The sequence below is a fragment of the Necator americanus genome, chromosome V (assembly GCF_031761385.1).
Source record: "Necator americanus strain Aroian chromosome V, whole genome shotgun sequence".
Lineage (NCBI taxonomy): Eukaryota > Metazoa > Nematoda > Chromadorea > Rhabditida > Ancylostomatidae > Necator > Necator americanus.
In genome coordinates this window covers 16,156,866-16,175,778 of record NC_087375.1, presented here as the reverse complement: position 1 = coordinate 16,175,778, position 18,913 = coordinate 16,156,866, and the positions used below count along the sequence as shown (strand labels likewise).

General features: G+C 41.6%; 1 protein-coding gene across 1 annotated transcript; it reads right to left on the bottom strand.

Moving 5' to 3' along the window:
• Positions 1-1,714: 1,714 nt before the first annotated feature.
• On the bottom strand, positions 1,715-18,143 carry RB195_014042 (uncharacterized protein; the record flags this gene model as incomplete). Its single annotated transcript, XM_064204140.1, has 23 exons — positions 1,715-1,805; positions 3,324-3,403; positions 3,735-3,860; positions 3,922-4,035; positions 4,235-4,339; positions 4,442-4,523; positions 5,157-5,255; positions 5,312-5,434; positions 5,491-5,573; positions 8,085-8,255; positions 8,311-8,465; positions 10,932-11,022; positions 11,127-11,303; positions 12,647-12,727; positions 12,822-12,881; positions 13,253-13,334; positions 13,724-13,785; positions 15,500-15,632; positions 15,720-15,792; positions 16,076-16,136; positions 16,245-16,330; positions 17,782-17,981; positions 18,037-18,143. 23 exons carry the CDS (start codon positions 18,141-18,143, stop codon positions 1,715-1,717), a joined length of 2,442 nt encoding a protein of 813 aa, XP_064060021.1.
• Positions 18,144-18,913: the final 770 nt, after the last annotated feature.

Genomic DNA, 18,913 nt, shown 5'->3' with positions numbered 1-18,913 from the left:
GACATGTTTACGCCCATAGCGAAAAGCATGGGTCATCCTGGCACAAGGAGAGAAAGTCCATCGTCTGAATTGATACACGTACCATAGCACGCAAAAGAAAGCTTTCTGTTCAGTTTTTAGGCCCCTATCTGCTATCTGGGTGTGATCCAAATAGCAACTAAACTACTGCAAGAGAGGCACAAATAAACTGTGTATGCGTAGAACTGAGCGAATATAAATCGAATAGTAAAAACAAAAAAATCAACCTTTTACGAACACCAATGAGGTATGAAGTGTCTTGATATGCAACTTCTACTTCATCTATTTCAAGTGCTCTATGGATTAAAGACTTCAAATCCACAACTACAAGTGACCATAACACAAAGTGTAAAAAAGGAGTGTTATTGACGACATAAAAGTGGGTTTAGTGCAGTCGGAAACAGGCCCGCTGTGGCCACGATCGACGATTCAACTGCCAACCAAGCCTTTCACCTCTCCTAAGTCGATAAATTGGTTCCAGACTAGTCTGCGAGGATAGAAACACTGTCTTGATACATCGGCAGCTCATTGTATTGACTAGTAGGGTCAAAATGACATGAAGCACGTACGCGGCTTCGGTGTAGCGTGGTGAAGCTCTTGCTGGCACCATCGCTGTTTGCGACGGTCCCCACTCGGTTCCAACTGCTGCCTCCACCACGCCGTTTCGAGCTCGTACGCAAATGCACCGTAAGTGCGCTCGTGTATTTCATGTCGCTTTGACCCGATCATAGTCACGCGTTTGTAAACCTCAAACAATTCTGAATAGAAGTGAACGTGATGGCGCATCCCAGGCGGATTGATTAACGCCGGACACTTCATCGTTTCTATTCTTTAGTCTCTAAATGTATTTCAGGTCTGATTTAGATCGATCGAGAACTAATTGATCACGAGTTGCAATGACACGTGTTGCCACATCATAGGCGGATTGATACGCGATATAATTTATTTTTTATCCTTTTACTGACAACTTAAATGAGTGTACAACAATGTGTTTCAAGCACGTGTTGCCTCCGTAAAAAGCTTCTTGATATTATAATAGTTTCTCCAATTCCTGCACTTCATAACTTACTTAGCACTTTTACTTTACCTTACCATATTATATTTAGCTGAAAACATGTTTACGAAAAATCAAAGGAAACGAATATCACTGCTGCCTAGAATCCCTAGTAAGAAAAAAGACTAATAATAAGTAACTGACTCCTAACAAGAATAAGAATCGTGAAGCGCAGCAAGATTGAACTTGATGAAAACAAAAAAAAAACCAAATTGTATACAGCAATAGACAACAGTACTATTATATAAGAGACACTCATCAATTCGCGATACGGTTCATGTGGAAAGGAAAAAAAAACTATTTATACTTTAAACAGAGATCTACGATTATGAGTACCAATACACATAAGGAATTGAAGAAATAGGAAGGTGGAAGCAGAACAAAAAAAAAACTATGCTGTAAAGGAAAGCATCATCAGAGATACAGAGAAAAATAATGACATCCTATGTATAGTTACTTGGCAGGGGAACAAATCAACGAAGGAACGTGACTAGAAAGCGCGAAGTTCATCAGAAGTGATGTGGAGAACAAAACACAACAGCAAGCGCCGACAAAGGCATATAAGCAGAGAACAATGCACACAATTATCAATCACACATATTATGTTCACGGGCAATACGAATATTTATATTTTACACAAATTTACTCCAGGGGCGTGGCCTCATGGCCGGTCAGTAAGCATATATCGTGCTTCTCGCAGCTGCAAAGCGGATGCGATTTCAATGCAATCACCCTGCAAACAAGAAGAAGGTGTCGTACTCATTATAAGGATAAAGGATGAAATTCACGTCGTTGATCAATCCCTATGGGAATCCGCCTACGTGTTCACTTCAACTCAGACCCCGTTTGAGCTTTATTAACTCGTGCAGCCTTACAATGGCTTGAAGGGGCTAGCCAGGGTGCGTATCGTTAGGTAATCGCAACTTCCGCGACAACCTATCCTTAGGGGAAACGACTGGCAACGGCTATGGTTAATTGCTCTGCGCAGTAGTTAATGGCGTCAACAGAGCATTGCGCTGCGTTTGCCTTACGCCCCGCCCATCACATCGTCCATCTTCGACCCTCATCGTCTAACGAGGTGCGAAACATGTCATGCAGAAGCACGTTATCTCTGGCATTGCTTCTGTACGGAGTATCGATCGCCTACATATACATCGGACGAAATCCCAGAAATAGAAAATAATAGTGTTTTATTTATGTAAAACATATCGAAACTTTTACAAACCACTGCAGTATCTTACATGGATTTAACAGTCTGTATAAATACAAATATACATGTATATCTTCTATATAGTTTTTTCAACCACAAATCTACATTTTTCAAAAACCAGGTTCTCGGTTCTACACCTTTTAACTTTTATTTTGGAACGTTTTCAATTTTCAGCTTCATTTATGTTTTCTGATGTTTTTCTTTCTTGTACAAATCTCCTATGTTCTTTCTTCATTTTTTGCATTTTCATTCTCTACGTCTTTTTCCATTTGCTACGTTGCTACCTTTTCGTTCTTTGAACCTTCATAGAAGTCAACTCTATCACTTAATTGCAATACAAACACGTCACATGACCTCAGTGACGTGGTGGTTGATGGACATGGCTTAGTGATTATAGGTGGACTAAGATATGTCTGCTCTGGCCTACCGGCAGCCTCTTCTGCACGCACTTATTCGGCTGCGGATACCTAACGACTGGCCTATGTGCCAAGTCAATTTTCTTATCTTCCCAGACATGTCGATAAATTGGTACCAGACATGTATCTCATGCCTGGTACCAATTTATCGACCCCGGAGGAATGATGAGCTTGGTAAGCACTAGGGCCGATTTGGACCTCCGATCGATTGGGCCGCTGTGGCGCAGTCGGTTGGAGGTCCGTTGCTACCACATGGTCGCTGGTTCGAAACCGCCCTAGCGCAAACCAAGCCTTTCATCCCTCCGGAGTAAATTGGGACCGGACTTGTCTAGGAGGATAAAAACACTGACTTCATCATCGGCTAGCATCCGCAAGTCATTGTGTGGGCCAACACGTGTTCCAAAACCTGAACGATTACGAACTGCAGTAAAACGCGTAGGTGCATTCCAAGAGGATTGATACGCCAGTGACCTTATCCTTTTGTCGTACTTAATATAGGCCCTCAATTCTGGTTGCTTGTCAAAAAAAGCAAATTCGTAGTAAAATAAATCACCGCAAAAGGTTGAAGAACATAATTATTTGAATAGATAAATCAAAAAAGCCAACAAAGATCGTGTCAACATACCTGTCATCACCTATCACACGATAAATTTTTGACATGTCCGAAATATCTTGTGTTACTGTATTATTGGACAGACATCTTCCCTGAAAACTAGATATATCAAATTATCAGAATTAGAGAACGGAAAATCAAATATGCAGCTCACTCAAAGACATTGACAAAAACATTTTAAAAAAACTGCGAAACATTCGTTCTGCTCTCTGTCATCGTATTTTCTTCACAAAAAAGTTGACCATTCAAAAGTTGCGGTCAAAATTTTAACTGATAAGACAATGATTTGTCTTGCATGCAGGATAGTTTACTCCGAAATATGTAAAACAGAAAAAGACTGCTATCAACTTTTCTAGATTGGTGGAAAACACCCAAAGAAGAAAAGTTGGGCAATCGAAAAACTATAATAATTCGATGACATACTTGTACACCATGAGAATGGAATGCTAGTATGGAATCGGACATTGTATGGATGTATTCTATGTGGAAATTAAATGTAAATACAGCTAATTTTGTCTTCTCTCGTCCTTCCAAGTCGGTGATCACAACCTAAACGTTGAATCCTGTTGAATAAGAGAGAGCCGACATAAAGGATAGGATTAGGATTCACCTTATTTCGATATGCAAACAACAGAGAATCTTTGCCAATTTGAGACATTCCGGCTACATCAAGCTTAGCGTTGTCGAACAGTGAAATGTTTAAAGTGTCTGGAGTATCCAGAACCTGAAAGGCACTCTGATGAAGGCCATCATACGTTATGACTCATTAAATTAACACAATAAGGTGATGAGATATCTCTATCTCAACGCCGTATTGTGTTCCTTGTATGAGTATCTTATTAAGCATGTTATAAACAACAAGCAAGAGAACGATGGAACATAGGAGTTATTGGCTACATTGTAGGAATTACTGAAAGATTCACCTTTCTATCTTCGAATTTGACCCAACTAAATTCGTATTTGTCATTGCTTTCCGTGGATTGTACTCCAACGCACAGTTGTGGGAAATCAGTGCGGGCGTTGACCAACTGAAAGACACTACACTACATATGCATACATACATACACAATACAATACACTACACTACATACATATACATACAAAACAGGTATTTGAAATGAAATACATACCCTAAATGGACTGAGAGGAAACCTTAAAGTGGCATCGAGATCAGCCGACCTAACCAAAAGAAATTTGTTCAGTGGTTCATACCTAAATAAAACTGCATAACTTTAAAATGATAGGTGATGTGTGGTGGGATCTCTTTCATTGTGACCTCAATCTGAATGAACACTTATCTTTCTGGCTGAAATCACCTCTTACAACAAACAAAAGTTGATACCTTGTAAGCTAGCACATTACAGCAACACTCGTATTGTCACTTTCCATTTAAAAAAAAGAGCAATCTGATAGGATAACTAAGAATTTTGAGGTAGAAAATTCTTCTTAATAGAGCAGACAATGTTGTAAAATGTTATCGTTTAATGTAACTCATGACGACATGAAATCTCCCATAGTTGAGTAATTAAGAAATGTGTGCTCAATATATGTATACTAATACCGCATGGATAATCTCTTCATAAAAGAAGTGGCCGATGGTTCGGAACGAGAGATGTGTTTGCTTTGTGATAGAGTTCGCTTACAAACGCCTCTCACTTAAATAGGACTAGAGGATACACAAACAAGTACAGTTCAAAACTATTTTTTAGGTCTTTATATAAAAAAGAGTAGCTCCGGGTAAAGAAATCATTTCGATCCCCGTTGCAATACACGGAAAACTCGGCACGTTTCCAGAACAAGAACAACATTTTGCGGATTTCTAGCTTTGAATTATCAAAATCATACCATTGAAACAGCAAAACAGAAGATGGAATGCAACAGCAAAGAAAAATGGCCCCAGCCTGAGGACCAGTGCCACGTGACGTTGTACACTGGAGGGCCCCTCTGCAAGGAAGCGCTTGAATGAGCCACCTCACATAAAAAACCTAGGTAAAACTCACTTGGTTTCTGGTAGTCGAACGGTTATCGCAAGTTTTTTTGGAATGTATTTCTCGGGTACTTTGTTTATTGGTTTACTTATACGCAAAGTGAGATTCTTTTGAGAAAGTGCAACCAAATCATGCCTGGAAGTAATATTAATAATTCCAAATAGAAACAGGACCACAAAGGTTGGAACTACCTGTACAAATATGATGTTCTACCTTGCATGGCCATGAGTACATCTCGGTAGACGTACAGCCAAGAACACCGTCTATGATGGACCTGAAATATACTCCTTTTATCATTGACTTGTACAATAGAAAAGTGGGAAATAGCAAAGATCAAATTTTATAATCTGCGACGTTGTTTTTTTAAGCTCAAGTGACCAATCTACTAATTTTGAAGTATTATTCGTCACCAGGGAAGCTGGAAATGTAAGTAGGTGGAGCCAACGAGGAACTATATTGTTCCTGTAGGCAAAAAAAGGATTTCTAACTCTCCGAGAAGATGGTAGAAGCATACTACCTTCTGGTCAGACCTCTTTACGAAGTCCTTCAAAGAAAAATACGATGCTCTCCGAGTCCCTTGCTAGAAGAGATGCCAGTAAGCAACACTTGCTCCTTGTGTGCGTGTATATATGTGTCACGAAATTTGAAAAAGGGGGTGCGAAGGGTCCCACGGCATCGGGTTGGTGCACCGAGGTTGAGGTGAGGTAATATGGGTGCGACGGGTCCAGCGGCATCGGATTGGTGTGTCGACACCAGATAGCGATAAAATGGGGGCGAACTGCAGTGTCGTAGTGCCATGAAACGGTTGCAAGGACCCATTCACCTTTAGCGGCGAGGTTATTGGGCGATACTACTGCACAATGGCACAGAAATTCGACGCTGTGGGACCCGTAGCACGTTTCGACACACACACACACAAACACACACACACACAAACACACACACACACACAAACACACACACACACACAAACACACACACACACACACACACACACACACACACACACACACACACACACACACACACACGCACGCACGCACGCACGCACGCACGCACGCACGCACTCTCGCCATTGTTTTCATGGCCAAGATCGAAAAGCCTATAATAGACCGCAAACCACTGCTGTATTATCGTTACATAGATGATTGTTGCGTCGTCTGCTCAACCCAAGCAGAACTAGACGCGTGCTTCAATCTTCTCAATCAGCAATGTCCGCACATTAAGTTCACAAGGGAGAGACCGATAGACAACTGGTTGGCTTTCCTGAATGTGCACATTTACTTGCGGAATAGGATATGTAAGACTAAGTGGTACCGGAAACCCAGTAGTAAAAACATCTTAATCCACTATCTTTCAGCGCATCCCAGCAAAATGAAAAAATCTGTTATAGGTAACATGTACAGAACGGCGGCAAGAGTCTCATCGAGTAGCCAGGAAAAAGCATGGTCTATAAATGTGGCCCATAAAGTAGCAATGTTCAATGGGTACCCAGCTGGAGATGGTGCTACCCGACAAGCACGGTATCCCTCTCGAAGACCCAACGTAGTGGATGGCCCAGAGAAGATCCCTTTCTGTTTACCTTATATATCTGATGATATGAGCAGAGCAGTACGGGGCTGTCTACGAAAAGCGGGTCTAAGGAATGACGTGAGGGTTGTGGAAATACCTCCAGCAAACCTCAAGGGTCAGCTGGTACGTAACCGTGTGTATGATCGACTCTGCACAACTTCCAGCTGCGTGGTTTGCCCGTATGGCAGAGAGGGTGATTGCATGATATCGGGAGTGGTGTATCGTATCACGTGCAGGTTGTGCGGTGACGATTATATAGGGAAAACGGGACGCCCATTGTGTATTAGGGTCAAGGAGCATCTAGATGGACTCGCAAAATCAAAAACCTTCACCCCACTTGGAGCACACCGTAGAATATGTCATCCAAACTCCGAAGTAGAGGTAGAAGTTCGTATATTATCCTACGAGTCCGAAATCACAGCACGCAGAACGCTAGAGGCCTTTTGGATAACCGCCAAAAGTTCAAAAATGAACAGGAAGGATGAGTGGATTGCTATCACAAACGAGTTATCCCCGTATCAAGACCTATGCGGGTTTTGATCTACGGGGCGGGCCGTGAGGTCCCTATATAAAACCCTTGTGACTCGTAGTTGTGGTACGTGGTGGTCTGCTGAGTTAACAAGTCTAGCTAATGAGGTAAGTACTAGCCTATGTGTTGCTGTTTGAGTTTGCTTAACGTTTGGGTGCTTTCTGTAGGGTGATGAGGCGCTTGAGGGGATAGTTCACTAATGGCTTTGAGTTTTCCAGGCTCTGACGAAGGCGATATCGCCGAAACGTTAGCCGCTGTTTAATAAAGATCGATACCAATCTTGGCTACAGCTCAAGGAAATCAGTTAAAACTACGTTTCAACATGCCGAGATTCAAAGACAGTCGAACATGGGCAATACTATCAGCTTATGTTTTGGTTTAATCTTTGTGAAATTGTGTGAATTGTGGAAAATTGAGTGAATTGTGGAAAATTGTGTGATAACACCTAGATTCCCAAAACATTCGTTAGCGTGATTATCTTCCGCAAGTAGAATGCGTGCGATAGTCGGAACCGCTGCTCCTACCCTCATCATTTTCAGACGGTTGACGGAGGGATCCTCATCACCTGAGCTGCACCGCATGAAACAGACCCCCTTCACCTAAGGAGGGTCCGGCTCTTCCCTATCGCACCTATGACAATTACTGGTTGACGATAAATGCGAATACAAGAAGAAAACACGTTACCTTGTTCAATTCTCCATCGTGCAGTTTGTTGGTATCAACAGTATAAATGCCCTCCTCACAACCGAGGAGCAAAAACTGAGCACCAGTTCCTGGATGCACCCATGAACCAGCGCAGTTAATACGAAGATTACACTCATGAACCATCTTTGTGAAGCATGCACCCATAACTACCTAAATATGTAACAGATTATAATTCTGTTTGGAACTTAAGCGGCAGATCGCTTACTTTAGGGGTTATCGGCATTCCAAAGTATGTTTTCGGCCGCTCAGCTTCATCATTTGCGACCGCTCGCATACGCACAGCACTGTTGTGCTCTAAAGATGAAGATCGATGGGCCGGACTTTGAACTGTTCGCAATGTTCTCGAAGCCGCTCCTGGTGCTAAAATCGACAGTAAATTCTCACGATTATGATCCGTTCCTGCGTACATTTTGAGATATTCAGTGCTTTTGCTGCGTAGTTAAGTTGTATGGCCTAGACAGTTATGCTTTCCTGGTGATTTGCAGCTGCAGATTGTACTGAGCACGTATACGTACGTAACATCACTCCACTGACTCTTGGTTGTCCAACATATAAGTAATAAATGTTACATCTAAGTGTACACTGAACATTTGAAGACTATTGATAATAAAGAATCCCAGTAGAAAGAAAGATGAGAAGAAAGAAGACCAAAAAAAGAAAAAAAAACCCGAACATTCTCCTGATGGGTGTGGCCGGAGAGAGTGTAGAAAAATGAAGTTCAGAGCTTTCGCTCACAGGGAGAAGTACTCCAAAACTGCGTTCTTTATCCGTACGTTAAACAGGCATAATATTTACATGGAAGAGAGGTGGATGACATTAACACCGATGTACTAAGCAAGGTCTGTTGGACGCAAAAGAAGCGATGTACTTCAAGCGTTTCAAAGGAGAAGAACAGCCGGCAGCACCACCTACTTGATCATTGGATTGATTGGATTTATCGTCAATGAAGATGTTGTCAACAAAACAGAACACAGAAGCCGCCATTATGTCTGAGTTATAGTTAGAGTAATTCGCTGTGTTGTTTGCATATAATTACACTCAAAATATGTCTGAGAGGGTAATGTGGTTCAGGAGACATTCGTTTTGACCGCCTTAATTCTCGCTGTTCTTCAAAATGCTATCGAGTGGAACCCAGTCGCTCACTCACACTCACTACATCCTAGACACTCTTATAGCTACTCGTTTCCTTCTGCCCATCGCCTGAGTCAGGTTCATGTTCATTTCCTGACCCAGGTAAACACACAGGTAATAATCCGAAGTTGATAATGAACACCGTCCGTTCGTAGACCCAGCTGAATACCGATGCTTTCGCATATTTTGTCGAATTCGGCCATCATTCGTTCTACTTGGCTGATCCTAAATGTTATCAGAACGATGTCATCAGCAAAACCCAGGCTTAACTTCCGACAATCAACCGTCACTCCTTTGTTGTCACACTATAGCTTTCGTATTGCATTTGCGAGAGTGGCGGTAAATATTTTTGATTGGATTGTATCACTTTATCGGACCCCTATATTCACGTTAATGGTGATGTTCTTGTAATGTCATTAGTGTCAAATTCCTGTTATAAAGTTACTGGACAACTCTCGAAGTACTTTTCTGTACTGAGCCGGGATGCCTTGGTTGTTCGAAGCTTAGATGAGCATTCAACTTCCGTTTCAACTAAGTCAAAAGTCTTCGTCAAAGGCAGCGGCATCACGAAAACGACCATGTTGAGATCTCTGTGGGCAAATATGGATTTCGGCGTATTGCACACGAGTATAAATGTGGTCCCACTCAATTTCCACTAATCATTCTGCAAAACGACGCTAGAACGACAATTGCTACTTCGAAGTACGTTAGAACGTGCACCAGAGGGCGCATTCTAACATTCGAACGCGCTCTCTGATGCACGTTCCACTTCCCTCAGCATTTATTAGTATTTATTTCAATAGGCTGCTGAAGAGACCTCATTGATTTTCGACCGTTTGCTCGTAGATGCGACGCGTGCGGTGGCGCGTTTTTACGTACCCTGTAGGCACAAACACCAAACAACGTACAAAATTTCTATAGATGTTTCTATAGAATTTCAAGTTTCTATAGATGGTTCCGTGATAAACTCGAAGAGCCTCTACCTCTTGCTCGTTCCGATAAGTCGTGGGCGTGAAGTTTCCGATTCGGGTTGTAAGTTGTTCGAAAGAATCGATGTTCATTGCCATATTCGTGTTCGACGAGGACATCAACTTCAACTCCTACTGCCGCATGCCCCTAAAACCACTTTTTCGCCAGTGTCGTATACGGTACTAAGTGGGTGGCGCCGTCCCGTCTCGGTCAGTCCGAAGAAGTCGTACTTAATCTTCCTAGCTAGCATCATTAGAACTTCAATGAATGCATTCGATGCAAAAGAACGGGCGTTGTACGCACAAATTGTCATCCTAGTCCTTCCTTTTCTGTTTCGGCAGCCCAAACTCGTCCTTCCTGGCCGTTGCGTACTGGACGCTACTCCCGAGTATGAAAACTCTTTCCTACTGTTGTTTCTTCGGTCTAATTTTTGGGTAAGTTGCAGGACTGAAGTCCACGGGTTTTGTAGCAGAACGATGAGAACGAAAAAAAGAACGTCTTTCTGGAGTGGACAAATGGAGCTTATTTGTTTGAGGCGACTCCAAACCGCCTCCCTTGCACCTTCCAGTCGCTTGACTTCAGGATTTCGGCCAAATGGAGGAGACAAGCGTATTATAAGTCAATTCTGGCGCAAAAGACCTAAATTTTCCGGGAAATGTGCTTTCTTGCGGATATGAGTGACGATTTGAAACTGCAGTAAAATTTCTTTGAAACATAGAATCTAACCTAGTAGAGTCCCACAGTCATCCTCTATGACCCCATTTCCGTCATGCAGCAGTGCGTCTCCTGAGACCACATCCGGCAATGGAGGCATGTCCTGTCGATGTGATAAAAATGAGGGAACGTCTACACATTATAAATGCAAGAAAACTGAATAAACTATCTAATGAAGAAGAATAAGCAAATTTTAAGACTACGTACTCTTGCTGGAAGAGTACGATCTGAATGGAATCCGCTGCGGGAGGACCCTGATGAGCAGGAAGAAGGCGTTGAAGGTGTGAGGTCTCGAACGCGTCCAACCCCAGCTAGCCGAAGACCGTCAAAACGATCAGGAAGACCGATCCGCATTGGGGCGACATTTTGTAGGTGTAGATCTTCCTGCAATATTTATTATTTATTAACCCAATATTTACTCAATATTTATTAACCGGAAGGGGCGACTACAGCTAGACTGAAGGAAGTGGCTGAGGTATCAGCATAAGTGCAACATGAGAACTCCTCTCATTTTACATTTAATGTGAGTTAAATTGAATTAATTAAGCGCATCACGATTTTGACGAAGTGATACCCACAGCAGAAGCGTAGAGTTCAGATACTCGCTCTCCTCCACAATAACTCATAGTCTTCTTCGAATTAATAATACTGAAAGTATTATTAATTCGAAGAAAACAATGAGATGAGCGTGATCTTTACAACGTGCATTCTATGTTTCGAGGAGTGAAGTAACTTTCAGAACAGCAGAGAAAAACATCAATTTTTGTGTAGGATCAAAAGTCAATTAGTTCGATAATTAAGTCCCAAAAGCAGGTCATGGTAAGACCTCGTCACCAGCGAGATCTAACAGCTAGAAGTAATAATTATGATTCGACTCTATCACGCCATTTTTTCCAGCAATAAGCAAAACAGTGGGCTTTTCCATACTGCACATCGTGGACTCACTTTCCGGCGTGATGAAAGTCATAACGAGATTGAATAAGAAAGCAATTCAATCATGTAAATACAAAAACCATCAACATTAGGTGGTGGTTATGCTGTCCATTCTGATCCTATCGCCTTGAAAACGCCTAATGGAGGAAACGACCACAGCCAGAAATGACGTTGATCAAGTAAGACCTCAAATAACTGTCTCTCGACGAAACCGCCACATCGCGAGCATAGAATTTCCCTACAGTTCATAGATAAGATGAATCTTCTGAAATACTGAGCATTAATTAAAGACAAACGGTCGTTGCCTGCTACGGTCGCTTAGGCGCGATGAGGAACTGGACCCTCCTCAGACTGAGGGAGTCTAGTTCATAGGGTGTAGCTCAACTGATGAGGATCCCTTCGCCAACAATCCAAAAGTGAAGGGGGTGGTAGCACCGGCTTCAGCTATCGCATGTGTGGCTACGGCTGAAACAGCAGCACTAATATTGATCCTCAAGCACTATGATTCAAGGAAATACAAATTCTGCTATGGTTTTGGGCGACAATTCGGATCCTATGCAATATGCTATACATACCTCATGATTCGCACAGTAGCTTATTTAAAGTGCCAAAAAAAAAAACTGAGATTTTCTACTGCATCAAGGTAACCCTCTCATGCTACGTGGATAAAGAAGAGTAAGAAAAAATTAGGTAAACGCTTATTTTCTCCTGTAACCAATTGGAGAAAAATCTGCAAGTCGATACATTTCCAAAGGAAAAATTCAGCCACTTTCTAAATATACAACGGAAGAAACCTCATCCTCTTCACCGCTGTCTTTCTCCTCTTCATCCCGAGTCTCTCTACCTATTATACGAGCAGAAGACCCATTATTTACCTGAAAAATGAGACGTCAAGCACGAAAAACAGAGAATAATATTCATAGACAACCAAATTCACAAAAATAAGTATAACTTGATCACCACCATCACCTTATCCAGCAGATCTCTCGTCATTCTTGAACTCAAAGAACCCAATACGAAATGATGAGACTGAAATAGGCAATATAAAACGTAAAAGATAAACTACTTCCACAGATATGAATTCCACAAATTTACACGAATGATGTTGCTACTACGAGCAACAGATTTCTGTAAAGGTCATGATGGTGCATGACTGTCATCTTCATACGATTAAAAAAAAAATCATTATTTCCACCATCTCCTTTAATAATCCTTGGTTATTCGACTATTTATGAGAACAAAATGAAGAGAAAGATAAATAAAGTACAGAGAATGGTTGGAGAGGCAGAAATGAAAATAAGTGTTGTTGAGTATTGTCCAAAAATTCCTTTCTCTCATTTACATCATCTTTGCGACTCTGCAAACGCTCTCGCCGATCAGACGAAAAAACAAAAACATACTGAAAGAAGTTTATCGGGAGCTGGTCGCTTCTTGGGATTTTTGGTGAGGCACTGGCGAACGAAATCGTGGAAGAGCGGTGACCTAGAATGACGAGAGGTTGAAAAATTGCCGCACTGATATGGAATTCTCAATCAACCGAACATAAAAGTTGCCGCTGAAAAGAAATGATTCATGATTATAATCGAATTTCCATTAAGACCGGTTCCAACCAAAGAATTACTTCACACCGCTGTTGCTCTGACCTTGCTCGCAAAAGGAGCTGAAGTACTCCAGCCGTTACAATTCGTCCACATTTTACTACACGGACTAATTGGCAAATTGCTAAGTTTTATGCACCTTCTGTGACATTATTTTCACTGACGATATGATGAATTGAAAATTAAATGAAAACATTGCGAATTTCTGAGCTGCTCTCAGCCAAAATCGTTAGGTCATATAACAGAAAGATCTGGAGAGCAAAAGCAACTAACCAGCGGTGTTTCTCTTTGAGGTGCGGTGGTTTGAAACTGTTTTTCGTCATAAGGTATAGTACCTAAAATTATTAGTTGTTACTTAATTAACTACTTATTCATCGTTAGTTATAACACTGGGCCGGGTGTAGTGTAGCGGTTAGAGGTTCCGCTTCCTGCACGATCGATCGGAGGTTCGGATCCGCAATAGTGCTCACCAAGACTTTGATCCCTCCGGGGTCGATAAATTGGTACCAAACTTGTCTGGGAGGATAAAAACATTGACTTGACACATCGGCTAGCCACCGCAAGTCATTGTATAGGCCAGTTACACGTTTGTGAACCATGAACGATTCTGAATCGAAGTGAACGTGGGAGCGCATCCCAAGCGGATTGATTAACGCTAGAAACTTTTAAACTTTTAACTTTTAGTTATAACACTCAAGGTTCAAATCTGGTATCAGATGCCGATTAAAGGCATCACCCCACGAATCCGGGGTGGAGACCGGTTTCAGGTGCGTTAGCCTATACGGAGTCGTAGATTATAGAGAGAAAGATGATTCCGTCCATTTCATCCTAATTGCCGTAAAAAATGGCCCGGAAGATGAGGCTTCGGGCATTCCGGGGCGCTGTTGTCAACGAAGAGTTGTACTGGAGCGCGCCAGCCTTGTGCACGCGCCGCATCTTCCGGGCCGTTTTTTTACGCCGATCCACCTCTACATAATTCACGATCCCGTGTACAAATGCTCCACCTGAAATCCACCTGAATCTGAAATCAATTAGAAAGAGATGAACCAAATCACCCTCTTCCCCACAAACTACGACCCCGTAAAGGAACTGCAACAACGATGATAGTAATAAAGTTCACAGACGGTACCACTTATTCTAGCTTAGTCTTAGCTTAATTTTTTTAATTAGCTTCATAAGCATTACTATGAACTAGAACAACTTGTCAACTGCACTACATAATAAGGAAATGATGACGTATAAGCGTCAAATTTTTCCGAGAAATACAATTTAAGGAAACGCTCTAGATGAGTTTACAGCATCACCTCTCAAGGTATTTATGTGATAATTTCAACTGCATGCGTATCAACCTGCACAAGTTGTAAAGAATAACTTGACTTAATCGGCGAGCTGATATTAACGCCTGACGCGATTGCTCACATCTTCGAAGAGGCGCGTCGCACTTAAAGACAGCTCTCCTGACCTTTACATTCTTCAGCTAACGGTTCACAGAATCAATTTAATCATCTTTACTTCATATCCCGCCAATTTTGGCGTCTTGCTTGAGCTGCATTTCAATCCCGAGTATCCTCATGTCCTCTTTTACCACCCGAGTCCAGTCTTCCGTTTTCGACTATAGCGATTTTGCAGACTGAACCCGACTGAATCTTCACAACACATTGAGCAAGCCGGGCTGCTTGTCTCCTCTGCCGTGACCAAAGAAGTGAAGTCAATTTTCCATGGTTATACCTGACAGCGGTGCAAGATTGTTAATGCTTTCGACGTATAATCCGCCTGTACAGTATTTTGACTTCGTCGTAAAGATCCTCGTTGTGGCATACCCTAGACCAAAACTAACCAATTTCCGCCAGAGAAGCCTGCTTATCATGCAGTCTATCCTTTTGCTTTTAGTGAAAAGTACAGCTGCAAATTTGACTAAGAAGCCGAAAACTGGTGCAACTAACACAACGTGATTGTAAAGTCATTTTTCCTACTTTTGTGTGATTTCGGCTCATCTGTTTCCGTTCCAACCAGTGCGAGAAAATAGTTTTCAACTGTTATGGAACGTACCTGCATAGGATGGAGCTCAAATAAAGGTGGCTGACATTCTGCCAGTTCAATGGCTGTAATCCCTACAGCCCAAACATCGCACTGGAAGCCATACCCACCACGACGCTCTACGCAGGCGACCTCAGGTGCCATCCTTCAACATAAATATTAAAAAGTTCCGCCAAAAAGAAATGAAAGTTACAAGAAGCGCAGAATTTTGAAAGGAGAAACAGGAACATACCAATAAGGTGTTCCTATGAATGATTTACGTTTTCCTAATGTGGCAGTTATCTGGGCGGCCACGCCGAAATCAGCTGGAATAACAACATTATTAGCCCAAAAAAAAAATGAAACTATAAAGCAAAGGGTCTATCACATAGTTGTCCAGATTGAGACAGGAGCAATATCCCAAATGAAGAAAATTAGCGCTCATAAGTGCTCTGCAACAATACATTCAACCCACGAACTTTCGTCCCAAAATTTGAAAAATTAGGAGCTATCTAATGGATTACTAGGTTGATATGGTCAATAAACTTCGGGTATAACAACGTACACAAACTCTAACATAGAGGAAAGTTTATCAATTTCATTAGGTACCTAATTTGACGTCTCCGCCATGAGTGAGGAGGATGTTGGCACCTTTTATATCGCGATGCACCTAGAAAACATCGGCAATCTTACTGAAATCACCTCGCGGAGAAATAATGGAAACAATTTAATCTATATTTAACATCAAAAAAAAAGATGAAAAAAGCTCTGTCATTACCTTTCCCATTTTGTGAAGATAGTCCAGCCCTTTAAGCGTTTCGCGACAAACGAAAGCTATTTGAAGTTCTGACAATGGCCCCGTCACTGAACAAAAATCAGATAAATCATCCTGAGTAATGGACCGTTGGAGGAAAAGCAAAGAGTGTTGAAGAAGCCTACAAGAGTGAGCAAAAGAGCACTGAAAGGATGCGTTACGAGCGGACTTAGAAAAATTAATTCTCATATGAATATATATGCAAAGGACAGCTGACCATGATGGAGCGACAACGAAAACTATTGAAGAGAAAAGTAAGCAACTTTAGCGCTTAGATTACAAGTTAGAGATCACCTAACATACTTTTTCGTCTCTCTCCGCCTTAAGAGTTATAAACGGAACTGAAAAAAAAAGATATTTATAGAATTGATTAATTCTAATTGGAAGGTCCTACACAGCAAAGCTTGTCACTGTCATTTGATGAGGGACAAATCACGTTACTTTTTTCAGAGGTCCCTCACAATAGTAGTTAACGCGTTGCTTAGACTTTTAGAAATGTCTCCCGTCGTTAAAGCTGTAAAAATAAATGAAAGAAAAAGTTACAACAATGCCCGATGTATGGCTATGGCCTACAAATCAATAGACTTATGGCATCATATTCTACGTGAAATAATTAGAAGATAACACGACATCAAAGACCTTAGTTATCTACAATAAAATTGATATAAAAACGACTGAGAACAGAGGTACCTCATTCATGAACTTTCAAAACTTCTGCATACCTTGAGAAAACAGAGAATTGGCTGGTTAAACAAATTTACAGATTATCTGTGGTAAATTCTTCCGACAACTATCTACAACTCCGTAGGATTTTAGGTTACGAATCTCAAACATTAAAATACCCGTTGTATTGGTTGAACAATGTTTAGCCACTAAATTTCTTCTTAAAACATCGTTTTCTTCGATGTGAACTAGGTAAATTCGCTCAAAACTGCATTTTGATACGAAGTCTCGAGGTTTTACAGACATCTACACTCAACATTTTCCATGAACACGCCTACGTCAAGGCACTTTTCGAAGTGAATAGGCGCAAATTACACCCGGCAGCCTTACTAAAACTGGACACTCGCCGCCTTCAGCTTTACTAACGCCACCGGCTTCCAAAATAGCGTTGTTGACATCGGAAAAGGCAAACGGCGTAGGGAACGACACTACTTTCGTAAAACGCGCAAATTGGGTCACAGCTGAGTTATGGACAAGGGTTCCAAATTAGCGTGAAATCGTATCCATTACTGATGTACAAAAACGATCCTAATAAATGCAGTGTTGAGAGGGAAAGCGAGAAGCTATGAAGAACGCATATCAATTTTTTAAATGACATGTATGAGTACTACTTTGAGGGAAGGCGTACTGTCTTAAAGAATATGACCATTTTCCACATAGAACAAAAAGTGAAGTGTTAGAAGAAGAATTTGAAAGAACAAAAAAAGTAAGAAAACCGCAGAAGAAGAAAAAAAAACAGACAAGATTTTAACAGCACCAGAGCAAAAAGTAAACCTACTGTGATAAATATCCTGTAGTGAACCTCCTCCACAATATTCCATCACTATCCACAACCGGTCTCGTCGCAGGTAACTGCCATGATAGGCAATAATGTTGGGATGAGAGCATTCGCGAATCATAAGAATTTCCTGTTGTATAATGGCGAAATTGTCACCCGCTTCCAATTTGACTACTTTTACGGCTGACAATTCTCCGCTCCTGGAAGAAGACTTCAGAATGGAAGCTGTGTTTTCAGAAAAGATTTCAGTGATACCTTATGTGGCGAGCCTTGTAGACTTCTCCGTAGGTGCCTGAGCCAACCCGCTGCAGAAGCTCATAGTCGTCAGCAGGGTTCGCCCGTTTTATAACGTCAGAGCTCATATTTGATAAATCTTCTGTTAACTAATGCGGAAAGGCTGCTAGCCAGAACATCCTTCTTGAATGAAGATTTTATTTAGTAGAGTCGTATGCAGTGCATATCGTGGATATTGCGACTGACACACTTCTCGACGTTACATTATTTACATGGTTAGCAGAAGATGAGGAGTTGAACACTACATTCCAGAGCATAAGTAATAGAAACTTAGTACTATTTATACTTTTTTTGGATTTGGAAAACGACCGGAGGAGGGTGAGCAGGAAATTAGAACTTATTTGGATCATTTGCGGAGTGGATAAAAAAGTGACCGACGGGAAATGTAATAAAGCTGAACAAACGCTGGAAATCAATGAAGTGGAAAGCAGGGCGCTTAAATGCGGCGCCAAGGAGTGGTGGGATGCTCGAGTGGACAACCAGTATCCGAAAACATCTCGACAAACAATGGGAAAGCGCTGTAAGTGGCACATCGATAAACGCAAAAACTTCTGCCGGAAAAAAGCGAAGCAATGAATGTATGCGTATACACTAGCTGAAAGTGCACACGGTGTGACTGCACAAATGTAAACGGCTCCGCCGTTTAGTTATAGTTCATTTATGTGTATACTTACACAGTCTTCAGCATCTTTGAGCGTTAAAGGAAAATGGGGTGAAGTACCGAGAGTAGCGCAGTTCAACTTAATTTCGGAAGTGGTAGATCTGATTAAAGGCATCACCCCACGAATCTGAGTTGGTACGGATTTCAGGTGTAGTATTTGTACACGGGATCGTGGAT